The sequence below is a fragment of the Primulina tabacum genome, chromosome 8 (genome assembly GCF_025594145.1).
Source record: "Primulina tabacum isolate GXHZ01 chromosome 8, ASM2559414v2, whole genome shotgun sequence".
NCBI classification, from domain to species: Eukaryota; Viridiplantae; Streptophyta; class Magnoliopsida; order Lamiales; family Gesneriaceae; genus Primulina; species Primulina tabacum.
Genome location: NC_134557.1, coordinates 41631830 through 41658444, shown reverse-complemented (window position 1 = coordinate 41658444; position 26615 = coordinate 41631830). Strand labels below are relative to the sequence as shown.

General features: G+C 34.2%; 3 protein-coding genes and 1 long non-coding RNA gene across 5 annotated transcripts; 3 read left to right on the top strand and 1 right to left on the bottom strand.

Annotated features, from left to right (window-relative positions):
- Positions 1–174: 174 nt before the first annotated feature.
- On the bottom strand, positions 175–5395 carry LOC142554225 (putative E3 ubiquitin-protein ligase ARI2). Of its 2 annotated transcripts, XM_075664918.1 has the most exons (8): positions 5006–5395; positions 4718–4750; positions 4171–4441; positions 3411–3891; positions 2160–2708; positions 1919–2085; positions 1097–1149; positions 175–794 (listed from the first exon to the last, which is right to left on the bottom strand). In XM_075664918.1, the coding sequence occupies exons 1-7, from the start codon at positions 5153–5155 to the stop codon at positions 1124–1126; spliced, it is 1677 nt and encodes a 558-aa protein (XP_075521033.1). In that variant the 5' UTR covers positions 5156–5395; the 3' UTR covers positions 175–794; positions 1097–1123. The 2 variants fall into 2 exon arrangements, with proteins under 2 accessions (XP_075521033.1, XP_075521032.1); XM_075664917.1 differs by lacking the exon at positions 1097–1149.
- Positions 1140–1359, top strand: LOC142554226 (uncharacterized). The gene is made up of 2 exons (XR_012822147.1): positions 1140–1278; positions 1317–1359. It is a non-coding gene; the product is annotated as an uncharacterized LOC142554226 (long non-coding RNA).
- Positions 5396–20526: 15131 nt separating the features above from the next.
- Positions 20527–21045, top strand: LOC142554802 (uncharacterized). Its single transcript, XM_075665481.1, has one exon. The coding sequence runs from the start codon at positions 20527–20529 to the stop codon at positions 21043–21045; it is 519 nt and encodes a 172-aa protein (XP_075521596.1).
- Positions 21046–21324: 279 nt separating this feature from the next.
- LOC142554801 (uncharacterized) lies at positions 21325–25746 on the top strand. The gene is made up of 8 exons (XM_075665479.1): positions 21325–21526; positions 21683–21828; positions 22556–22715; positions 23415–23541; positions 23754–24445; positions 24599–24744; positions 24934–25364; positions 25533–25746. The coding sequence occupies exons 1-8, from the start codon at positions 21325–21327 to the stop codon at positions 25744–25746; spliced, it is 2118 nt and encodes a 705-aa protein (XP_075521594.1).
- The last annotated feature ends 869 nt before the right edge of the window (positions 25747–26615 follow it).

Genomic DNA, 26615 nt, shown 5'->3' with positions numbered 1-26615 from the left:
AAGTGAGTTTCCGATTACAATGGAAACATTGTCAAACTACAGCTTTCGAAATTTAGGAGTGAAAGTAACATTAGGCTTTGTTGTGTTCTTTTTCGAAATTATTTTGGAGGTTCGTTATAGAAAAATGACACCTAATATATGGTTCTACTGTGTGCGTGAGTGCTGAACAACCAGTAGAAAATCAAATCACGTGCTTTCAAATATATTTGAACCAAAATTAAACAGTGCTTGCAAATGTTATATGTCAAAAAATCAAAAACACATTCAACTCTGCTTAATAGATATAAAATATATAACGCCATACCAAGAAAAGAGATCAGATAGGCTAGGCTACTACCATATTCGAATCAACATATAGAATCCCATTATTCCATCCTCCCATAAATTTCCCCACCCCTTTGCATCACCTTCTACTTCTGCATAAAATATATAAATATATGGGATATGTACACGGCTAATCACCAGAGTTTGGGTCCGACTGACGGAATATACATAAAGGTCATTTTCGGTTCAGTAGAAAATATGGGCTAGAGGTAACCAAGGCTTTTTTACTCCACAGAATGCACAGAATCATCAAGTCCTAAGTGACATTCCTGAGTTAGTTTAAGGCATAACTTCGTAGCTTTTAAAGGGCATTTTACTTCAAGAATCAATTCGGTGATGAACCTCTGCAGGCAAGTTGAGATCGAAGAGACTGCCAGTGGAACTACCTTTTCTAGGACGTTTCCGTGATACCTGTGGACTCTCCTCTGAAGTCCCAGATGCTGATGCTTGGGATATATCTATAACATCTCCTACAAAATGAACAGCAACTGTTATCTGAAAGCGTCAGCGGAGCACCGTCTGCTCCACAAACATACACAAAAAATGAAAAACACAGTTTTACAAGGCCATGCCAAAAGATATGGGTCATTCACAACCTTCGGATTTACCATTTCTCGATTCACATTTTGAAGTCAACATTGATACCTTAAATCAAGTCTTCCTCGACGAGGACAAAGATATGTACGTACTAAATGATATTCTCCAGAATTTCTCTGTGCCAGCCACCAGACAGTTGAGAATAGGAGATGTACAGATAACAATTAGAACTTACACGAGTTGAATAAGCATTAGAAGGGCTTCAGAAAGCACACGGTAAGTAGCCCTCTGCAAGACAAATTTGTCTAATGCAAAATCGCCTTGCATCACAAACCAAAAACATAACAAAAGGCAGAAACTATATATGCTGAAAATGAACATGAACTCCCCATAATTGCCTCAAATGATGTAACCCCCGTCTAAAACACAAAAATTTGTTCAATTATAAAATTTAGAACTAGTAGCATCAGTAGAGCATTAAAATCCTTGAATTTTTTTTTTAAATGTGAATAGATTTGGTCATTCTAAAATACTATAATCTATAGATAAAAAGTTGAATTTGGCCACTACTGATCCACATGTTACACCAGTGCATGATTTTTTCTTGTTTTTCTACTAAGATTAGATTCAAAAATTTTGTTTACATCATTAGCAATTTAAACATGAGAAATGCTTGTTGCAAGAACAAAGATTTATTAGATCATTCAAAATTCCACATAGGTTGTTCATTTTACAATTTATCATTGTCAACACCAACACTACCACAATTTTAGCCAGCCAGTGTCACATATTCTGTTTCAATTAAGCAGGCCACAATGATCAATGTCCTTGAAATTTTCACATAGTTATAAAATATTAACATAGCAGCATGACCATAGCATTGATCTACGCAGCAGAGAGAAAGTCATGTCTTGGAGATCCCAAGCAATAAGAAATTCATTGACAGAGGATCAACATCAGTAAATCTTTTATTATTCACAACAGAGCACATAAGTAAATGAGTATTATCCCAATATTGATAAAAATCATTGTTAGAGATAAGTTCGGATGACTCTACCATTAAACTGATCGTCTGCCTTTTGACATTTATCATTGTACGGTGCTTGGGAACTCCATCCAACTGACAGCTCCTCCGCCTTCTCAATGCCTTTTGACTGGTATGGTGCTATAGTATGGATACTAAACTGAAGTGAACCCAGTAAATCATTCTCAATACATTCATACCTGCAAAAGAATAAAAACATAAACAATTTCCATCTTCCAATAAATTTTAAGCCCCCCTGGATAATGTGTCTCACATTTTTTTGCAGAGGTTATCAGTGATCACAGACAGATTGATGACTTGCATCCTTATTTGCATCACTTGTTCCTCAGCATATTCGTCAAACGGTTCCTCAAGAAACTTGGATAGCTTTTCGACATTTGACTCTAGTTGTTGCTGCTGGTCCTCGAACAAATGCTGTTTTATTTCCCTTTTGCCATTTGTCATTTCATCCTTAAATAACTCATCACTAAACATATAGAATGCAAATGGATAAGAATATGAAAGAGCTCGTCTAGATCTGAATAGTCGGTAAAGCCCATTCGTGACCCAGGTGAAATCTCTTAAGTTTGAGTCCCTTGCCTCCAAACTCGACACCTTTTCCTTTATGGTCTCCTTCAGGCGAGATTCCTGCTTAAAGGAGTCTGTATGAGCTTTATAACGATTGTGATAATGCATATATCTATAAAGATCTCGCTTAGCACGTTCAGCATTCTTCTCACTATCTTCTTTATAGCGACCACAGCTGTGATTAGCAATACGGGACCAAGTATGGTCTCGGCCAGTAGCTCCACCACACAGCCAACTACAGCAAGAAATAGAACAGTGAGAACATACTAAGCCATGAAATTTGAGTGCCTTTAATACGAAAGCCTAATACAGAAATCAAAAGGTAACGATCCAATTCATTCTTATGGCACTGCATGTGATATAACTGCTAAGAGTTTTGGGCATGGCTTGAAGAATAGTATTGAAAACAGCAAACTAAAATCAGTGCATAAAAAGAGAGATGCAAAAAAATATACGGTAAATAAATTTTCTTATCGCAGGATAATAATGTTGATGTGCATTTGAAGATATTAAAAAAAAAATCAAGGACAGTATAAATTTGAATGTAAAATGTCGTAGAGTAGAGAATTATGATTTTTTTTATTTCGAAGGGCCCAATGTTGTCAGAATTATAAATAAGAAGCAAGAACATGCATTTTCATCGCACTTCCTCACTACTAAATAAATTTGATTAACAAAAAATATGAAATACATCGTCGTCGATCTCCTAAAAAATGCAAGGAAGAAAAGAAATTAAAAGAAACCTAGAAGTTCAATACCGAACTAAACATAAAAGGAAGATACAAGGAAAATAAATAAATAGAAAAAAGGAAATATTGGTTTAAGACGCATACAAGATAAGGATCACATAACCCAATTAAATAAAGACGATTAAATACAATGAATTAATGACCTCGTATCAGAAATAAGAAAATTGAACAGAAAAAAAGACTCTCACCAAAATGGTTGCCCACATATGCAAGCAACTAGATTACAACCACCATTCTTCTCAACTGGTTTGTGACATTTTGGACAAGGTTTTGTGTGTACAGTCATCCAATTGACTGTCTCAGATTCATCTCGGCATTTCTTCGTCCATAGCTCCCACATCAAGCAGGAACAGGGGGAATGTGTTTCAGATAAGCAACTGAAACAGAACTGTAAGCCACAAGAACATTCGACCTCACAATATTCATCATTTTCTACCCGTATTGCGTTGCCACAGTGGGGCACGCTGGGACACCACTTAACCATTTTGTTGTCTTCAATGTATGACTCTAGAAGAAATCGATCAAATTTCTCTGCCAAATCAGGGTGTCTTATGCTAACCAATTTTCTAATAATAGCCTCATCACAGATAGCATTACATTTGTGGGCCATACACCTGATGCGCTTGCTTTGCCCCTCGTTTATTTTGACAACGAAATGTTCCGTCCAACCTGAAATTTTTGCCATAACCAAACCAAAAGTTGAGTAATTATATCTACCGGGTACCTCTGAATAAATAAAAATAAAAATAATTGTAATTGTAAAAAGGAAAAAGTGCATGATTGAAACATGTACTTCTTCTAAATAGGCATGGGAAAGTATAAAATAAACCAGAATGCCAATTTCTACAAACTTATGACAACATTCAGATGAAAGGCAGAACCAACCACAGTTATATCAACGATAAATTGCATGTTATAGAACGGAAGAGTAAAGGTAAAAGTGCTTACAATTGTTGCAAAAGGAATGACCACAGTCCATTTTGGTCACATCTTTTGCAGGTATATCATCCATACATATAATGCACATCACAGTAAATGAGGATTCAGGGTCTGAAAGTTCAACCAAAGTAACACCTGCTGCTGAAAACAAGCAAGATTTCCCCTTTTCAACATAAACTGCAATCAATTTTTCAACATCCCATCGGTAATGAATAAGAAGGGTTCTGGCATGGTGTTCTCTCACTGAGAGTAAGTCCATTACTCTTCTCAAATCTTCCCTCTGCACAGAACACATAATCAAAATAAAAAAACCCATATCAGTTTGCTCTTTAGGTTTTGAATTTCTATGAAGGCGATAAACCAAAACAAATGCATGGGCATGTAATGTTTCAAAATCAGACTTCCAGCATGCCACCATTTTGTGGGAAATTATCAATGCCTACTGTAAAAATTGAAATCAAAAAACTTAATGAGCACGACACTAGAAACCGATGTATAAGTCAGCTTGACTTCAAGTGTATAGCAGTGGAAAAACAAATATGCATGCTGAACATACCTGAGCAGCCAGCAGAGACTCTTTTGTAATAACCTTTCAAAAGGCACGAGAAAACGTCAGAATTGAAAACACAATCTAAACACCAGCATTGTAACAAAAAACGATTGCATTAAATGACGTACGCATCGAAACCCCGAAATCATCAAAATTTATCATAGAAATACCCAGATTTTCTCAGCAAACACATATGCCCGTTCAAATAACAGCAATCAGCCCACTGGAACTACCCCGACTGGGACAAAAAAACTCAACGAATTTATAAAAACATAAAAATCGTTGAATATACACCTTGGAAGAAGAGGCTTTGGAAGGGTTCCACTGAGCACGGGTATCGTCATTCTCAAGTCCATAGAGAGATTCTTCGTCTCGATCGGGAGAGTAGTAATCCGATTCCTCTTCCTCCTCGCTGTCGCCGCTCATACAAAAATCCTCCTCCATAATCCAACACTCCAATCAATCAATTTTTTTTATATCTCTCGTCTAGATAGGAGCAAGCGCGCACACAAATTTTACCCAAAGGATGATCCCTAAGATTCCCGGGACCGTGATCGGCTGCGGAACGAATTCACCGGGAACTTCGGCGGCGAAATTTACAAAGGGGTTCGTTGTATGTACGTAAGACGTAGGGGTGAGAAGCAGATATATGAGTGTGGAGTAGTCTTTACGGCGTCGTTTGCTGGTTGTGTGTGCTGGAAGGTTTGAATTTGGAAGACATTTTATCATCATTCCATTTTAAGGTATATCATATTTGAGATATGATCATACTTAAAATAGATAAATGTTTTTGATTTGGACCAAGAAAAAAAATATCTTTAAGATTATCAAAACTTTCAAAATTATTAACTGATTTATTAGTTTCAATAATTGAGATATGATAATTTAAACTATTATTATTATGTTGTAAAATTTTTACTTTTTTTTTAAGATTTTCTATTTTCTTGACTAAATCCTGTATAGTAACTGGATTATGTTTACTATTATTATTGCTAGTTGAAGTAGTATTTTCCATTTGATCATTAATTGTAGATTTCAATATGGGATCCTTAATCATTTTAAGGAATTCTAGAATATTATTGTTAGTTAACACATTAATATTTAAATCTTGAAATTGAGACTTAAGTTTATAAAAATCATCATTATTATCTTTATTATCCTCTAGATGATTTAAACAAAATTTTTCTTGTATACAATTATTACATTTTTCTAAATCAGAAGTCTCTGATTCACTATCTAAAATTTCTTCTAAAATATAAGATTCTATCGAACTCTCAGTTTCACTGTTAGAATTATTATTTGAATCCATTATTATTTTAAATAATGTTTCTTTTAGATTTTCATCTATATTTAAATTATTAATTTTGTTTTTAGCCCAACATTGATTAGCATAATGTCCTGACTTTTTGCATTTTCTACAAATTATTAATTTGTTTTTATATTTTTCTTCTTTCCGTGAATTACGGCTTTCTTTTCTTTTTTTCTTTTTATCTCTTTGTCTATCAGACAAATGTCTTTTCTTTCAATAAATTTTTTCATCTTTTTCATTAATTTTCTTCTTACATTTATTAGGTAAGTCCATACCAAATTGATCACAAAATTTACCTAATTGTTTTTTCTTAATTAAATTCTGTCGTTTAATTTGATTATTTAATTTTAATTCATTATAGAGAGCTAAACCCTCTTTAATACAAGTATTAATTAATTTTCCATAAATATAATTTTCATATGGAATATTAATATCATCTATTCTTAATTTTTTTCTAATTCTTTCAGCAAATAGAAAAGATAAACCATCTATAAATTTGGCTTTCCAAAAACTATTATTACAATCTGGTTTCTCATAAATTCGAGATAAAAATGTGTCTTTATACCATCTAAAATCAGTAAGTGTTTTACATTTTAGATTACTTAATAAAGTACGAATGTTTTCACTATCATCGGTGAATTTATCAGTAAAGCGTTCAATCATTGTCATTATTAATGAATATACTACATTTTCTGATTGAATATTATTTTCAATTTTTATTGAATTTATAATATCATCTTTTTGGGATTGATTTAAATAATTATCCCACCAACCTTTAAGTTGGCCAGTTAATCCTGATATAATCATTTTAGCAATATTTTTATCATTATTGCCTCAAGCTTTACATACAGTACTATACATAAGCATTCTGTGAGCAGTATTATAAATTTGTTTATCACTAAACCATCAATATTCCATTCATAAATATTTTTCCCATTATAACTATCAGCAAAAATATATTCTTGTTCTTCAATAAGAACATCCATCCCATTTAATTTTATTAATTTCTTCATCAGAATGATTCTCAATATTTTCAAACTCTTCATTAAGAGTATTTAAATTAAGATTTTTAAATTTTTCTTCTAATAATTTTTCTATATCAGAAACAGAAGACTTAAATTTAAAATCTTTTATATCTGGAGGGGATTGTATAGAAGAAATAGCAATAGAAACAATATTATTTTCTTCTTTTGTTTGTATATGAACATCTGGTTTAATTTGATTAATAGTTGAAATAATTTTATCAATACGATCCTTAAGAGAAACTATTTCATCTCCTATTATCGTAAGATATAAATTTGTATAATTCTATTTTTCAATTATCTGATTAATATGTTTAACAGTTATTTGTAACATATCATTGTCAAATAATTTTGAAAAAGCAGTAAAATTTAAAATTTTATTATTTTTTTCTATAATAAAAGATTGTTGAGGAGGATAAACAGATTTTTGAATCTGTCCAGAAGAAAGTTTATAATTTCTTTCAAGAATAGAAATATAATCTATAATAAATGTATTAAAAAACCAAGGAACAAAATGTATTAATTTATTCTGGTTTTCACAATATTTATAAAATTTCGAAACAATATATTCAAACTCTTCTTCAGAGAAACTTTTAAAGTACCAATCTCTGAAAGATTCCTATTTGGGTAAATAAAATTCAGCCTTGATCTTTGCTCTAGCAAAAGATCCTTTAGTAAAATCAATTTTTGGTTTACTATCCATTAAATACTAAAATTCAATTCTGAAACTGTATCATTTTCTTTAACTTTTTGAAAGTTACTTTTATGAATAATATTGTTTTGATTTATGATTAATTCTTCTACTGTATCTTGTACAGAAGACTCTACATCTTCTCTTATCTGAGAAGTAGAAGCTCTAGGAGTTTGTGGTATATCTACCATATAATCTAAAGGTGAAATAAAAGAATGACTAGATCTTGATCTAGCATAAATAGAAGATGCTAATAATCTTCTTTGTTCATTATTGAACTGTATTTGAACATATCATTCATTATTTTGTATAACTTGTTGTAAATATCTATTTATTATAGAATTTCTAGGAACAGTTTGTTCAATTATCCAGTTTTCTGGAAATTCAATTTCTTCCCATTTTATAGATCTACGGGTTGTAATATTAGATCTATTAAAATTAGTTTCTATAAGAATAATTTCATTTAATTTTTTATCTATTTTTTTACTCATAGGATTCAATGTAAATAATGGTTTGTAATAAATACGATAACAGATACATATGACTTCTGTCCCAGGAGTATAATTATAACCTTGAGTTTTAACATTTAATGTTAAAGAATCTAATATATTTATATCAGATAAAGATAAAGATAAATTAGGATAAAAATCAAAATATACTGGACCATGTGCCAGACTAGATTGAATTATTTCCATAAGGGATTGTTTCCAATTCAAATTTCTACCATCTCTTAAAGCTGCTATAAAGCTTTCTGGTAAACCTTCTAAAGTTAAAGGTCTAAACGCAATTTGAATTAAACATATATGAATAAATCTATAATTTTTCCTATAAGCCAATATATCTTTATTGTTTAACAATCTAATAACAATTTCATCATTATGAAGATGTACTGATGATTCTGTAGTTTTAACTACTTGTTTAAAACCAATCCTTTCAAAGGTTCCTAATTTATAGATCATTTTAGATTCTATCTTAGGAATAGTCATTTATTCAATAAATCCAAATTTTCAGGTAAATCATATTCTTCATTTAAACTGTTTTGAACAGTTTCTTTCATACTGAAAATATTCATTTGAATAAAAGTGCTAAATTATTAACCAGACTATTTCCATGGCTCTGATACCATCTGAGGCTTGAAATCAAAGTGAATTTGATACGTGGCGTTGTTTTACCAAATTTTTTCTTAGTGGCTTTCGCACACATGGAAGTTATTGGTTTCCAGCCTATATATCATTTTCAACTCATATTGAGATAAGAAAATGAAGAATTTAAATCCCAGAATAATAATGAATATAAGGTTCTTTTTTGGAACTTTTACAAAACATAAAAGAATTTATAAAAGATATACAAAAGAAATTAAACAATAGAGGATTTTAACGAGATCCCATAGAATCATAAATTCATAAAAATCACCCAAAAACGCCTTAAAAGCCATTTCTCGGCTAAGCAGGCTTAAGGGCTACAACATGAATTTATTTTTCCTGGTTAAACTCGAACCTTGTGTTTACCATTTCCTGGTTCATCTTTTTACCTTATGTTCTAACCAAAGACTCTTATATTACATTAAATTCCAAAAATTTAAATAAATATTTTATTATCTCATTTTAATTCCAAGTTACAAATAAATATAGATCATGTCATAGTAAGGTAATAATTTAGCACGAATAATTTAGCCTGTCATTCAGGCTAATCACTGAAATAAAAATATTTAAAACAGTAAATAAAAAACAGAAAATAAAAACAATATAAACGTACAAAGTTGTTATCAGAACTTCAAAACTTTTATTGATATACTTCAGAAGGGTTGTTTACAAGAGAGAATAGAGGGGAGCAAACTCGACCATGTCCTTCTAAGAACACAGAATTAACTTATAAAAAGATAGAAGAGCCGAACATGAAACTCCGGATTCCATCTCAAAATATAAATAGTAAAATGCTTTATTAAAGCAAAAAGTAACAATGTTACAAATTTCAAAAAGTCTATAGTGATATGCCACCCACTTTTGTCACGATATACCATGATGTGATATTACACCAACTCTGAGATTCCTCTTCCAACGGTCATAATTAAAGATGAATAATTTAGTCATCTTTAATATTGTCTTTTATAGAATTTTTCAAATTCTCAAAAATATCATCAATTTGAGAGAGTTGAGGAATATCATCCTCTGGATCTTGTGCATCATGGATCTTCATTAGATGGATAAATTGATTTTCACTGGATTCAGATGCCATAGATTGATCAGATTTGGAATCAGAACATCCAATATTCTTATAAAGATCATTCTTCATTTCTTCAATATAAACCTCAATCATTTTTTCTTTTGAATAAATCTCAGAATATTTCTGAGTGAGAATCTTGAATGGACTCATAGAGGTTTTTTCCTTCTTTTGTTGATTATGCAATTCTTTCTGGTATAATGAAATTTTTTCTTCCATTTGATGAAGAGTATCACAACCGTAAGATTTTCCATTTTCTGGATCATCTCTTAATAATTTGTCCTAAAATTTAGGAGAACTAACTCGCCATATGCAAGGGATTCATTCATCAGTGTATCCAAATTCTGGTTGTCATTTCCAGATCCAAGGAATTCCAAATTCCATGAAAAATAGACATGTAGTTTTCTCCCATTGAATATCTTTTTCTTCTATAAGAAGAATTAATTCACGATGTTTTGTCTCTGTATATAGAGCAGAATCATTATCATCTTCTTTAGTGATATTAGCATATGATGCTGAAGCTTGAGAATCTGTATTACTTATCAGCTTTTGTTTCAAAAATTTAGTAGAACTAACTCGCCATATTTGAATGATATTTTTTTTTATCATTATAGCAATTTTATAATTTTTTATATTGATGACATTTTAGTTTTCTCAAATGATATAGAAACACATTTTAAACATTTATATATGTTTAAAAAATTGTTATTCAAAATGGTCTTGTTATATCTGTAAAGGGGCCTAAAACTCCTTTCTTGAAAATTTGCGGAAAATTAAAAATTTTCTTTTTAAAAGAACTTAAATGGCCTCATTCATAAAATCACTGGGGAATCAAGTTCAATGTTTAAAATAATAGCAGCGGAAGAAAATAAAGTTTTGCCAACAATAACAACTTAAAAATTATCCAACGACTGATAAAAATTGTTTGCGGAATAACATAACAACTGCTGCACTGAGGTCCTCGGGTGCCACTACTGCCGACCCAAGCTGGCTCACTGGTCCCCGCCCTCGGCCCTGGCCTCATCAGTACCTACAACAATCAAATCTAGTGAGCCTAAAGACTCAGCATGCATATATCGCAGGTAACGAGTAAAAATCTGAATTTAAAATATGCATGAGTTAACATATCCTGTCCTGAGGCATACTGAAAATAATCTGTACTAAGCAATTATAATACGTGCATAACTGAACTGATAATCACAGTAAAAATGTTTGCTCCTTGGAGCCTGTACTGAAATAACTGATAAAATTTTCTGTCGAGATTATGTTTTACGCCTGTGGCCACTGCACTAAACTGAACTGATCGGTAACTGGCTACCGGGGAGGCTGAAACTGAACTGAGCTGGCCGGTCACTGGCGACCGGGTGGTACCATACTGAACTGATCGGTCACTGGCGACCGTATAAAATAACACTCCCACATAGTGAATGAACCACAAGCCATATCGCATAAATCTCAAAAATAATCATTTTCTATTTAATGCACGTAAAATAATTAACTGGCATAATGAAAATTCCTGTAATTTTACCAACTGGATTGGATTGGATCGTTCCCAGGCTCGCTGCAACCTAACTGTGCCATGAAAAATATGCAATAGCTTAAACATGACCAACTATGCAATTTACGTTCAAAAGATGCGACTATGACGCCTAATGACTTCGCATTTAATCATGACTCCGAGCCAACCTGAACCGACACTGAACCGACGTATAGTCATGATTAAAATATGCTGAAAAATCATAAAATAATGCTCCTAAAATGATAGGGTCGAAATCTAGGTGGAATGGAGGCCAAAACACGAAACGCTCTTTCGAGAGTCAATTTGGCACATTGCACCGTAAATTCTCGTACGACCTCAAAAATGATCCAAATGACAAACGGTCAAAAACATGACCTTCCTAACTCAATGAGGCACTGTCCAGTCCAAGGCCATGGGCTAAAAGCCAACCAAGAACTCGAACGAGCCTCTGAACCGACACAGCAACTTGCTGTAATTTCCAGCAGCTGCGCAACTACAAGACTTGCGTTGGTTTCGAGACTATCGGCCATTAGGGGAGTGAACCACCGACCAGAGACTCTTACCAACATCCCAAGGAATGATTTGAACCATGGCTAAGGGCCCTAGGCCAGCCACAATCCGCATCACACCAAATCTTAACCGAAGGGTCCAACCGAGAGCAACCTGCATGCGTGTGTAGTGTTTATGCTATGATCGATGTCTCGTGTCATTCCAATAGCCATTTGATTGACCATGGCACGATCTAGACATCTAGGAGCATGATATGAACCGTGGCTAAGGGCCATAGGCCAACCAAGATCCATAACAAGCAACAAAAGAAACGAAACCATATGCTGAAAAATGGAAGGGGCCGAATGGGGAAAGGGGCTGTTCTTGTTGATTATTTAAAAACCGATGAGCCATGGACCAAGCCACCAAAAGGGCAACTTAGTCACGTCTTAGACATGCTAGGGAAGTGATCCAACCATGGCTATAGGCCCTTGGGGCAGCCAAGATCAGATCCTTCCTCCATGACAAGAAACTGAATTTTTCGAACAACATTTCTGCACCTATGGGGACTTGCTGTCATTCTGAATTTCCAGCAAGCATGGGGCTGGTTTGAATGGACCAACATGGTCATAATGCATCCTACTACATGTATACAAGCCGCCTTGGGAGCCTGGAGTTGATCCAATACCTGAAACTCACAAACCAAAAGAAATCGTGAAGCTTGCCAAGGAATTCGAAAATTCTGCATGTGTGGTTTCAAAATGTTTTGACATGGATCTCGATTTTTACTTGAATAAACATGATCATGTACTGAAAAATAAATGATAATATGACTTGATTGAGGTTTGAAAGAAATCTAGACATGCCTGGTTTCGTTTCGAAAGAAAACGAACGAAACAACGACGACGCGGCACGGAGGAGGTGGAGCGCTTCTCTTTTCTACCTTACCTTGCTCTCGATTTTTCTCTCTTCTTTTTGGCTAGGTACCTCACGATTTTTCTACTGAAAATGAGTGTGAATTCACTCTGAATTTTCGAAAAGGAGAGGGGGGGAAAAATGGTTAGGAGGGTGAGGGAAGTGGGTGCAAGATTTAAGGAAGATCCAAGACCAAGTCTTCCCAAATTTGAATTTTGAATTATGGTTTGATATCAAATGAGTTGGTGGATGCTTCTAGGAGGTAGTGGCCGAATTCTCTCTTGATTCTAGACTAGGATATGTCCATTTATTTAATTAAATTGTGCTCCCAAAAATCCTAGAATTATCCTACTAATTACATGCAAAGAATTGGTCAAAGTTGATGAGTTGGAAAATGAATCTTCTAGCAACTAAGGGTGGCCAAAAAATGCATGATAAAATAAAGGGAAATGTTGATTATCTAGTCAACTAATAATCCTTGAAAGCCTTACTAATCCTTTAAATAATTTAGTGAGCTAACCCCTTAATTAAATAACTTAAATGAGTTCATTTCTTAATCACCTCAAATAATTAAATTAAATCCTCAAACCTCCCTTTCTAACTTAAATGAACTTGGTTGCTAGCTAAATTAACTTCTGGAAATATTTCTCGAATCTTAAATTCTATCTCAAAACTCCAACTCCGGTCCGGTCTCACTGAAATAACTGAAATGCTAAAAATCAAACTACTGAACTGAAATAATAAAATAATTAACTTCAAACAAATGCATTTAAAATAATCATGCAATGAAGTCAATTAAATTTAAAAATCTAGAATTATGCACGGCTTATACGTCTACTGACTTACGGGTTCTACAATATCAAAATCCAAAATGATTTTATTTCGAACCAATATTAGATTTCTTGGTCATATGATTGAGAAAGGAAAAATAATTCCTATACAAAGAAGTATAGAATTTGGTTCAAAATTTTCAGATATAATAACTGATAAAACTCAGTTACAGAGATTTTTAGGAAGTTTAAATTATATTTCCCCTTATATTAAAGAACTTACTAAGGATTCTGCTATCTTATATGATAGATTAAAGAAAAATCCTTTACCTTGGTCTGAAAAACATACTATAGCTGTTAAAAATATTAAGGAAAAGGTTAAAAATCTTCCTTGTCTTATGCTTGCTAATCCCCAATGGGATAAAATAGTTGAAACTGATGTCTTAGATATAGGTTTTGGAGGAATTTTAAAACAAAAAGATCCTCAAACAAAACAAGAATTTCTTATTCGATTTTATTCTGGCAAATGGAATAATGCCCAGAAAAATTATTCCACAGTAGCAAAAGAAATTTTAGCTATTGTAAGATGTATTTTAAAATTTCAAGATGATTTATATAATCAAAAGGTTATTATAAAAACTGATTGCAAATCTGCAAAATTTATGTTTCATAAAGATTTTAAACATGATGTTTCTAAGCAAATGTTTGCAAGATGGCAGACTCATTTAGCTCCTTTTGATTTTGAAATCATTTATAAGAAATGTGAAGATAATCACTTACCAGATTTCTTAACTCAAGAATATTTATCCTAATGTCTTTATTTATGGATATGAATTCTCGAGGCAGAGGAGATTCCTCTTATAGAGGAAGAGGTGGTAGGGGAAAACCCCCTAATATCATAGCACAACATGGAAAACAAAGGCTAATAGCCCAGAACTTATCCAGTTCATCAGCCAGTAATACTGAGCAAAAATAATGAGTTATACAATGAGTTTCAAGAACTTTTGAAACAAAAGCAGAGAAGTAATACAGATTCTCAAGCTTCAGCATCATATGCTAATATCATTAAAGAAGATGATAATGATTCTGCTCTATATACAGAGACAAAATATCGTGAATTAATTCTTCTTATAGAAGAAAAAGATACTCAATGGGAGAAAACTCCATGTCTATTTTTCATGGAATTTGGAATTTCTTGGATCTGGAAATGGCAACCAGAATTTGGATACACTGAAGAAGGAATCCCTTGCATATGGCGAGTTAGTTCTACTAAATTTTGGGACAAATTATTAATAGATGATCCAGAAACTTGAAAACCTTATGGTTATGATACTCTTCATCAAATGGAAGAAAAAATTTCATTATACCAGAAAGAATTGCATAATCAACAAGAGAAGGAAAAAGCCTCTATGAGTCCATTCAAGATTCTCACTCAGAAATATTCTGAGATTTATTCAAAAGAAAAAATGATTGAGGTTTATATTGAAGAAATGAAGAAGGATCTTTATAAGAATATTGAATGTTCTGATTCTAAATCTGATCAATCTATGACATCTGAATCCAGTGAAAATCAATTTATCTATCTAATGAAGATGCATGATGCACAAGATCCCGAGGATGATATTCCTCAACTCTCTCAAATTGATGATATTTTTGAGAATTTGAAAAATTCTATAAAGGACAATATTAAAGATGACTAAATTATTCATCTTTAATTATGATCGTTGGAAGAGGAATCTCAGAGTTGGTGTAATATCATATCATGGTATATCGTGACAAAAGTGGGTGGCATATCACAATAGACTTTTTGAAATTTGTAACAATGTTATTTTTTGCTTTAATAAAGCATTTTACTATTTATATTTTGAGATGGAACCCGGGGTTTCATGTCCGGCTCTTATATCTATTTATAGGTTTACTCTGTGTTCTTAGAAGGACACGGTCGAGTTGGCTCCCCTCTATTCTCTCTTGTAAACAACCATTCTGAAGTATATCAATAAAAGCTTTGACGTTCTGATAACAACTTTGTAAGTTTATATTGTTTTTATTTTCTGTTTTTTATTTACTGTTTTAAATATTTTTATTTCAGTGATTATCCTGAATGACAAGCTAAATTATTCATGCTAAATTATTACCTTACTATGACATGATCTATATTTATTTGTAACTTGGAATTAAAATGAGATAATAAAATATTTATTTAAATTTTTGAAATTTAATGTAATATAAGAGTCTTTGGTTAGAATATAAGGTAAAAAGATGAACCAGGAAATGGTATACATAAGGTTCGAGTTTAACCAGGAAAAATAAATTCATGTTGTAGCCCTTCAGCCTGCTTAGCCGAGAAATGGCGTTTAAGGCGTTTATGGGTGATTTTTATGAATTTATGATTCTATGGGATCTCGGTAAAATCCTCTATTGTTTAATTTCTTTGGTATATCTTTTATAAATCCTTTTATGTTTTGTAAAAGTTCCAAATAAGAATCTTATATTCATTATTATTTTGGGATTTAAATTCTTCCTTTTCTTAGCTCAGTATGAGTTGAAAATGGTATATAGGGTGGAAACCAATAACCTCCATGTGTGCGAAAGCCACTAAGGAAAAATTTGGTAAAACAACGCTATGTATCAGATTCACATTGATTCCAAGCCTCAGATGGTATCAGAGCCATGGAAATAGTCTGGTTAATAATTTAGCACTTTTATTCAAATGAATATTTCAGTATGAAAGAAACTGTTCAAAACAGTTTAAATGAAGAATATGATTTACCTGAAAATTTAGATTTATTGAATAAATGGACTATTCCTAAGATAGAATCTAAAACGATCTATAAATTAGAAACCATTGAAATGATTGGTTTTAAACAAGTAGCTAAAACTACAGAATTTTCAGTACCTCTTCATAATGATGAAATGGTTATTAGATTGTTAAACAATAAAGATATATTGGCTTATAGGAAAAATTATAGATTTATTCATATAGGTTTAATTCAAATCGCTTTTAGACCTTTAACTTAAGAAAGTTTATCAGAAAGCTTTATTTAAGAGATGATAGAAATTTGAATTGGAAACAATCCCTTATGGGAATAATTCAATCTAGTCTGGCACATGGTCCAATATATTTTGATGTTTATCCTAATTTATCTTTGTCTGATATAAATATATTAGATTCTTTAACATTAAATGTTAAAACTCATGGTTATAATCATACTCCTGGAACAGCAGTCATATGTAGCTATTATCGTATTTATTACAAACCATTATTTACACTGAATTCTATGTGTAAAAGAATAGATAAAAAATTAAATGAAACTATTCTTATAGAAACTAATTTTAATAGGTCAAATATTACAACCCTTAGATCTATAAAATGAGAAGAAATTGAATTTTCAGAAAATTGGATAATTGAACAAGCTGTTCCTAGAAATCCTTTAATAAATAGAGATTTACAACAGGTTATACAAAATAATGAAGGATCTGTTCAAATACAGTTCAATAATGAACAAAGAAAATTATTACCATCTTCTATTTATGCTAGATCAAGATCTAGTCATTCTTTTATTTCACCTTTAGATTATATGGTAGATATTCCACAAACTTCTAGAGCTTCTACTTCACAGATAAGAGAAGATGTAGAGTCTTCTGTACAAGATACAGTAGAAGAATTAATCATAAATCTAAACAATATTGTTCATAAAAGTAACTTTCAAAAAGTTAAAGAAACTGATACAGTTTCAGAAATGAATTTTAGTATTTAATGGATAGTAAACCAAAAATTGATTTTACTAAAGGATCTCTTGCTAAAGCAAATATCAATGCTGAATTTTATTTACCCAAATGAGAATCTTTCAGAGATTGGTACTTTAAAAGTTTTCTCTGAAGAAGAGTTTGAATATATTGTTTCGGAATTTTATAAATATTGTGAAACCAGAATAAATTAATACATTTTGTTCCTTGATTTTTTAAAACATTTATTATAGATTATATTTCTATTCTTGAAAGAAATTATAAACTTTCTTCTGGACAGATTCAAAAATCTGTTTATCCTCCTCAACAATCTTTTATTATAGAAAAAAATAATAAAATTTTAAATTTTACTGCTTTTTCAAAATTATTTGACAATGATATGTTACAAATAACTGTTAAACATATTAATCAGATAATTGAAAAACAGAATTATACAAATTTATATCTTACGATAATATGAGAGGAAATAGTTTCTCTTAAGGATCGTATTGATAAAATTATTTCGGCTATTAATCAAATTAAACCAGATGTTCATATACAAACAAAAGAAGAAAATAATATTGTTTCTATTGCTATTTCTTCTATACAATCCCCTCCAGATATATAAGATTTTAAATTTAAGTCTTCTGTTTCTGATATAGAAAAATTATTAGAAGAAAAATTTAAAAATCTTAATTTAAATACTCTTAATGAAGAGTTTGAAAATATCGAGAATCTTTCTGATGAAGAAATTAATAAAATTAAATGGGCAGATAAATGTTGAAGAAAATATTATTCCCAAGAATTTTGGCGTATGACAAAAACAAGACAACACTGCGGTTCATATATGTGACATATATCAGTTCAACCGTCCAGCTCAAATAATGATGTATCTTTCTAACCGGCCTCGGCTAAAAGGACTCTCAACCGCTTAACAGAACCGGATCACTTAAAGGACCATTTATTACTCAAAGACATTCTTTGACCGGTTTAATACATTCGAAGTATTACTCCACTTTGAAGTCAACGTATATACATCTGCTCCAAGATTGATCCGCATTTATGATCTTTTCCCAGAGAAGAGAGACCAAGTATAGACTGCATGTTCTGATGCTAAAAACAGTTACTATAAAAGGAACTCCTCAGGAAAAGCACTTCAGAACGGTGCTGAGCAAAAGGAAGATTAAATGCATTCATTAAAGAACATTTAATGCTCAAAAAGACAACAACGACTCATCTGTTCAGAGATTCAGGTTAACGTTGCTATGTCCTTTCCGACCGTTAAGAAAATCGTATATATTAACGAAATAGTGTGCCAAGCAGAAGCAGTTCTTTTCAGCTCACAATTGAATCATAACAGCTTGCTTGCATACTTGAAAAGATCTCCGAGCGCTCCTAAAAGATTACATACTTTTTCGCTCAAATCAGCACGCTTTCAACAGAAAATCATTTGATCATTTTAGGATCATTTTCGTGCTACTCACACCAAACCATTTATTCTCATCAGTAACCTGTTGGTTATTAGATCAAGTCTTGTTATCTGGTGAACTGAGTGTTCTTAATATCCAGAAGTGTAAAGTGATCACTAAGAGTTCCAATACAGGCAGTGTGATAAGTCCTGATTGGAGTGGGCGGTTGCAAATACGTTGTAAAACCAAAGTCTTTTAGTGGAATCCTTCCTGGAAAAGGAAGAAGGGGTGACGTAGGAGTATTCAATCTCCGAACATCCATAAAAATCTTGTGTTATTTACTTATCGCAAGCTCTTACATTTTTAACCACAATTTATTAAGTCTGCTTAAAGTGTTTGAACCGTCATTGGAAATTGTGAACCGTTTTCCGCACTCATCAGTGGTTCAAATTTCCAACCGTTTGAGAAAGAATTTTCAACCACCTAAAAACGTTTGAAAAACTAATTTTAAATAAGAAAATTTGAAAGAGTTCATTTGTGAGGCCCGGGGCCGAAGAGGGCGGGGGGTGATCGCCGGTGCCATGAGGTTGCACGGACAATGAGCGGCTCCTGACAGGCTCCTGGCAGGTGTTTGAACCGTCATTGGAAATTGTGAACCGTTTTCCGCACTCATCAGTGGTTCAAATTTCCAACCGTTTGAGAAAGAATTTTCAACCGCCTAAAAACGTTTGAAAAACTAATTTTAAATAAGAAAATTTGAAAGAGTTCATTTGTGAGGCCCGGGGCCGAAGAGGGCGGGGAGTGATCGCCGGTGCCATGAGGTTGCACGGACAATGAGCGGCTCCTGGCAGGCTTCTAGGTGGAGGGAACATGAATGAACCGATCCCACACCGGAATGAGAGGAATTTCGAGACTGTTCAATGTAATGGACTGTACAGTTGAAGAGTGCTTAAAAGATTTGATTGGTACTACTCATATCACGAAGGTGCATATTCTTTTTAGTAGCTCATCACATAAGAACTCCAAAGTTAAGCGTGCTTGACTTGGGGCAATTTTGGGATGGGTGACCTCCTGAGAAGTTTCTCAGGGTGCGTGTGAGTGAGGACATAAGCACGCTGGAAAGACTAGTTTTGGTACAGTGAGGACAGTCGTCGAATCTGGGACGTTACAGTTGGTATCAGAGCCGACCTCTCTTAGTACGGTGTGGTTCGGGGACGAACCAAGCGAAAGCTGGTGGGCATGTGAGGCCCGGGGCCGAAGAGGGCGGGGGGTGACCGCCGGTGCCATGAGGTTGCACGGACAATGAGCGGCTCCTGGTAGGTTTCTAGGTGGAGGGAACATGAATGAACCGATCCCACACCGGAATGAGAGGGATTCCGATACTGTTCAATGTAATGGACTGTATACTTGAAGAGGACTTAAAAGATTTGATTTGTACTACTCATATCACGAAGGCGTATCTTCTTTTCGGTAGCTCATCACATAAGAACTCCAAAGTTAAGCGTGCTTGACTTGGGGCAATTTTGGGATGGGTGACCTCCTGGGAAGTTTCTCAGGGTGCGTGTGAGTGAGGATATAAGCACGCTGGAAAGACTAGTCTTGGTACAGTGAGGACAGTCGTCGAATCTGGGACGTTACATCATCATTCACCCCCCTCTAAACTCTTTCCCGATCCCAACAAGTGGTATTAGAGCGGAGTTTTCTCAAACACTGACATCTTTATGACTTCTTTCAATAAAATTCCAATGTTCTCTAAAGAAGATTATGACGATTGGAAAATTCTCATGCAGACACATTTAGCAGCCCAAGATGACGATATGTGGTATGTCATCACTGACGGGCCAATGAGAATTCTGAAGGTGAATACAGCTGCAACAATAATTGAAGGTGCTCCTCAGATGGTTGAAAAGCACATATCTGAATGGACAGCTGAGGATAAAAAGAAGGCAAATTTGGATAACGTTGGGAAAGATATTATCTATAAAACTCTGGACAAGAATATGTTCGCCAAGATCAAGACCTGTACTACTGCAAAGGAAATTTGGGAAAAACTTACTCAACTATGCGAAGGCAATGATCAGACTAAGGAAAACAAGTTGACTGTGGCTATCCAGAAGTTTGACAACGCAAAGATGAAGCCAGGAGAAACTCTTGCAGAATTTGACGAACGGTTCAGCAGTATCATCATCGAACTCACCTCACTTGGGAAAGAATATTCCAACAGAGAAATTGCTTTAAAAGTTATGCGAGCTCTTCCCAGATAATGGGATGTAAAGACTATAGCAATGTGAGAATCAAAAGATCTGAACAAACTGGAACTTCATGATCTCTTCGCCGACCTTAAGGCATATGAGTTCGAGCTAGGAATACGAACTGAAGAGGATCCATCCACATCGCAACAAACAAAGTCACTACCAGCTACCATAGTAACTCTTCCGGTCGAAGAGTGCTCAAGTAAAAAATCGGCCGAGCAATTAAGCAATGAAGTCATGTCTTTATTTGTTAAAAAGTTAAGTAAATTCATGCGTAAGAATCAATCACAGATGAATAAACCTCACTTCAACAAGGACCATACTGATGATGGTCAAGCTTGTTTTAACTGTGGAAAGAAAGGACACTTTATTGCAGAATGTAACAGGCCAATAAAAGATGAAAAGAAATCAGGTGACAGAAGACGAGTTAAAGACAACAAAAGATTCATCAAAAAGAAAAGTCAGCGAGTCCTAGTTGCAGAAGAAAACAAAGGCAAATGGGCTGAATCAGAATCTGAAAAATTCATTTCTGAAGAATCTTCAAGTGAAAGCGAAGATGAGAAAGTAGAGTGTCTCATGGCCAAAGAAGATCAAGAATCTACTGATGAAATGGTATTTGACTTTAACTCTGATGAATTCACACGAGTAGATCTTGTCACCGCACTTCACGACATGGTAGATGAGTTTAAGAGGCTATCACAGCAGTTCAATGAAGCCAAAACAGAAAAACAAAACTTGGAAAACAAGTTAACTCTCTCTAGCTGTTCGCAGCAAAAAGAGGTTAACGGTTTGAAGGTAAAGTTAAGTCTGCTAACAGCTGAGAATGATGATCTGCGAAGATTGTTCCATGCTACTTTGAAAGAAAACAAACGGTTGATAAATATAGTCAACACTTGGAACATGTCCTCTGATTCTCTGAATAGAATGCAGGAAATGCAGATGCCAACCGGAGACAGAACCGAGCTAGGTTATAGCATTAATGAATGCAACACCTCAGGAGCACAAACTCAACCGCTACTAGAAAAAGGCAATTTAAAACCAATTAAATTTGTCAGATCTAGTACGGTATATGAACATGATGAACCTGAAGATCAAGGCACTCAGAATGTAAATATTGAAAATAACAGAAGCCGATGTGGTTTAGGATACATCGAAATTGAGAATGCTAAAACCAACCGATCATGGCTCAGACGCAGGCCTAATACAACCGTTCACAACGGTTCAGGATGGGCCAGCAGAAAGTCAGGGTCAACCGGAAATCATTTAAAAACTAGACCGAACCATTACCACAATAGCCGACCTGTTCAAAAGAGATACCGGTTGAGTGGCAATGGTCTAAACAACATAATGGAAAGAAAAAGACACTGCATACACCACCTGATTATGCACACAACAGCTCTTTCCTTAGGACACATCACGAAAAATCCTTAAGGATAATTCAAGTGTGGATCCTTAAGAGTCTAATAAGCTCAGGACCCAAATAAGAAAGGATACCAATTTCTCTTTTTTTTAATAATGTTAGGTGTCAAAGAAAAAGAACTTGGAGGAATCAATCTGGTTCTTGGATAGTGGCTGCTCTAGACACATGACTGGAAGCAAGGATCTCCTGTCAGAAGTAATCAAATACAAAGGTCCAACAATCACTTTCGGTGACAATTCTAAAGGTAAAGCTGTTGGTAAGGGTAAGATTATCCACGACAAAATTATTATTAGAGATGTACTTCTTGTAGAAAATCTATGTTATAACCTGATAAGCATAAGTCAACTATGTGACAGTGGTTACACCGTAGAATTTCAAAAACTCATATGTACTGTCAAAACCGCGGCAGGTAATATCATGTTAACTGGTCATAGAGAGCAAAATACATACAAAGTTAAATGGAATGATGAATGTCTTAGCGCATCTACCTGTTTTGTCGCCTTAAATGGAAATAAAAATTGGCTTTGACATAAACGACTCAATCATCTCAATTTCAAATCTATTGCCACTATCAGTAAACTTAAATTATTATCTGGATTACCTAACATTGATTTTGCCAAAGATAGAATTTGCAATGCCTGTCAGTTAGGTAAATAAGTCCGGTCAACATTCAAGAGCAAAGAAAGAAACTCATCAGCAAGATGCCTGGAACTTCTTCATATGGACTTGTTCGGACCAATACCCGTAACAAGCTTAGGGGGAAAGAAATACACTCTCGTAGTAATCGATGATTTCTCCAGATTTACACGGGTAACATTTCTAAACTCCAAAGACCAAACCGCTGATCAACTAATCAAGCTGCTCAAAAGACTTCAAAACAAGAAAAGTGAAGCAGTTGACAGAATCAGGAGTGACAGAGGAACTGAATTTCTAAACCGATTCCTGTCATCCTATCTTGAAGATCATGGCATAAAACATGAATTATCAGCAGCAAGATCACCGCAACAAAACGGAGTAGCTGAAAGAAGAAACCGCACATTGAAGGAAGCAGCTAGAACCATGCTAGCCGAATATGGTATCTCACAAAGGTTTTGGGCTGAAGCCATCAACACAGCCTGTTATACTTAAAACCGGTCCACGATCAATAAGAATCATGAGAAAACTCCATATGAAATATGGACCGGCAAGCAGCCAGAAGTTGGATACTTTCGCATATTTGGTTGTAAGTGTTTCATTCACATTAATGACAAAACACATCTCACCGCTTTTGATGTTAAAGCTGATAATGGCACCTTTTTAGGTATTCAACAGTGAGTAAAGCATACAGAGTTTATAATCAAAGAACTCTCACTGTTGAAGAATATATACACATCGTATTTGATGAATCATCTATATGTCATGACAACAATAGTAACAGTATACATGATTTAATAAATAATCTTGATGCAACTAACCTTGAAGCAAGCAGTGATGATGAGGTAGATCTGAGAAAAATAGGGGAAATCACATCAAAAGAAAAATCAACCGTTCAAGAACAAACCCAACAGGTGAACGAACCGGAGGACATCCAACAAACGCAGATGGAAGTAGCACTGGAGCAAGAAGAAGAAATTACTCAACCTACCGAGCTAAATCCATATGTACTATGTCTCCAGTGGAAAAAGGATCATCCACTTGAGCTGGTCATCGGTAACCCTACTGCTCCTCTTAGAACTAGAAATCAATTGATAAATGAGGTTATGCATGCTGCATTTGTTCCTCAGATAGAACCTAAGAAAATTGATGATGCATTACTTGACTCAAATTGGATAGAGGCCATGCACGAAGAACTTAATCAGTTTGAAAGAAGTAAAGTTTGGCATCTAGTCCCTCGGCCTAATAACACTCATGTGATTATGACTAGATGGGTATTCAGAAACAAAATGGATGAAAATGGTTTGATTATAAGAAACAAGGCTAGGCTAGTAGCTCAGAGCTATAGACAAGAAGAAGGTATAGACTTTGATGAATCCTTTGCCCCTGTAGCAAGGTTAGAAGCCATTAGAATATTTTTAGCATTTGCAGCATTTAAGGAGTTCAAAGTATATCAAATGGATGTTAAATCTGCATTTTTGAATGGATTATTAAATGAGGAAGTTTATGTAGAACAACCACCTGGTTTTATTAATCACATTTTTCCTGATTATGTTTACAAACTGGACAAAGCTCTATATGGACTGAAGCAGGCACCAAGAGCATGGTATGACACATTTACCAAATTCCTGCTTGAACATGGTTTCTCAATTGGAACGGTTGATAAAACATTGTTTACATTCTCAAAAAATGATCATTCATTGTTTGTACAAATATATGTGGACGATATTATTTTTGGATCAACTAACCCTAAGCTATGTGAGAGATTCTCTAAGATGATGCATGAGCAATTTGAGATGAGTATGATGGGCAAATTAAATTACTTTTTAGGACTGCAAGTCAAGCAGTCCGAAAATGAAATTTTTATCAATCAAGCCAAATACACTCGAGATATGCTAAAGAAATTCGGCATGGAAAATTGCTCTCCAGCTTCCACCCCAATGAGTTCAACAATTAAGCTGGATAAAGACGAAGGGGGAATCTCTGTTGACACAAAAATGTACAGAGGGTTGATTGGTTCTTTGCTATACCTAACTGCCAGTCGACCGGACATTATGTTTGCGGTTTGTTTATGTGCACGATTTCAAGCTAAACCTATGCAATCTCATTTTATAGCCGCTAAACGCATTCTTAAATATCTTAAAGAAACTGCTAATGTGGGCCTTTGGTATCCCAAAGATTCAAGTCTTAATCTTGTAGGGTACTCGGATGCAGATTATGCGGGGTGCAAAGTTGACAGAAAGAGTACAAGCGGTTCATGTCAGTTTTTAGATGAACGGTTGATATCATGGCTTAGTAAGAAACAAAAATCAATTGCTACTTCAACCGCTGAAGCAGAATACCTTGCGACTGGAAGTTGTTGTGCTCAGATGCTTTGGATACAACAACAATTAAAAGATTACGGCATCCAAGCTACTGAATCACCTATTTTTTGCGATAACACCAGCGCAATAGCAATCACATACAACCCAGTTATGCACTCTCGGACAAAACATATTGATATCAGACATCACTTCATCCTAGAACACGTCATGAAGAAAGAAATACGGCTTGAATATGTTCATACTGATCAACAAACGGCCGATATTTTCACGAAACCATTACCAGAGGCTAAGTTCTCTTATTTCCGCAATATGCTTGGATTAATTGATTTATCTTGATATATTTAATTTTTGCGATTATTCAGTTTGTTTTGCAGGAAATAAACAGAAATAAAAAGAGACAGTAGGTAATATAAAATAAAAAAATTTCATTAAACAACTTGCATCTTACATCCCTTATTTCATCCTCTACCGCCATCGACCATTGCGCCGATGGAGGTACGTAAAAAGTCATCTGAGGAAGCAATCTTCCTCAGAGTCCTCTGCTCTTCTAAGAGCATGGTGAGGTAAACGCCATCATCAGAGAAGGCGTATGATGCTTCAGCGACATAAAGGAGTCGCTGATATTTCTTCAGGAGTGACATCTCCTTATCAGTAAGGCCCAGTCCTCCATCAATGGAGGACCGAAGCTCTTCAATCTTTGACCAGACTGCTAGCGTCTTCTCAAAAACGCTATTTTCATAAGCAGCCTTGCGAGAAGCTATCACTGTCTCCATAAACTCTTTCACTAGATCTGGATCATTTGAACTGCCTGCTTTCGCCATGTTGATATTTGTTGTGTGTAAAACTAACCTATCTACCTGTTTTTATAGATAAAGTGATTGAAGGGTCTCTCTCTCATGTTGACAGACAATAGAATTTAAAGAGGCTTTCTGACTAAGCCATCGACGGTTCATTCTCCAGGATTAGTCCTCAATCCACATGTTTAGAGGGAAAAATGGTTAAGTCATAAATTAAATAGACTTCTCAACCGTTTCCTTCTAACTACATTATTCATGCGGTTCATCTTACTTGGGCACGAGACTTCCACGTCATCTCGTAAAATTTACGCAAAACCTTTTTACTGCCTCTGATTGACGTGACAGCTTTCACTTTTTGAAAATTCAAATAAATTCTTTATCGCCACCCAAGTTGTTCAAAATTTACAA

Excerpts from the sequence above, each read along its gene's own strand:
- LOC142554225 (XM_075664917.1), bottom strand. The coding sequence starts at position 5,155 with ATGGAGGAGGATTTTTGTATGAGCGGCGACAGCGAGGAGGAAGAGGAA. Across the intron at positions 4,751-5,005 it reads CCAAAGCCTCTTCTTCCAAG|GTTATTACAAAAGAGTCTCT; the intron begins GTGTATATTCAA and ends GCCTTTTGAAAG. Across the intron at positions 3,892-4,170 it reads TCATTCCTTTTGCAACAATT|GTTGGACGGAACATTTCGTT; the intron begins GTAAGCACTTTT and ends CAAAAATTTCAG.
- LOC142554802 (XM_075665481.1), top strand. The coding sequence starts at position 20,527 with ATGTTCTCTAAAGAAGATTATGACGATTGGAAAATTCTCATGCAGACA.
- LOC142554801 (XM_075665479.1), top strand. The coding sequence starts at position 21,325 with ATGAATAAACCTCACTTCAACAAGGACCATACTGATGATGGTCAAGCT. Across the intron at positions 23,542-23,753 it reads GAATATGGTATCTCACAAAG|GTATTCAACAGTGAGTAAAG; the intron begins GTTTTGGGCTGA and ends GCACCTTTTTAG. Across the intron at positions 24,745-24,933 it reads ATGGTTTCTCAATTGGAACG|TCCGAAAATGAAATTTTTAT; the intron begins GTTGATAAAACA and ends CAAGTCAAGCAG.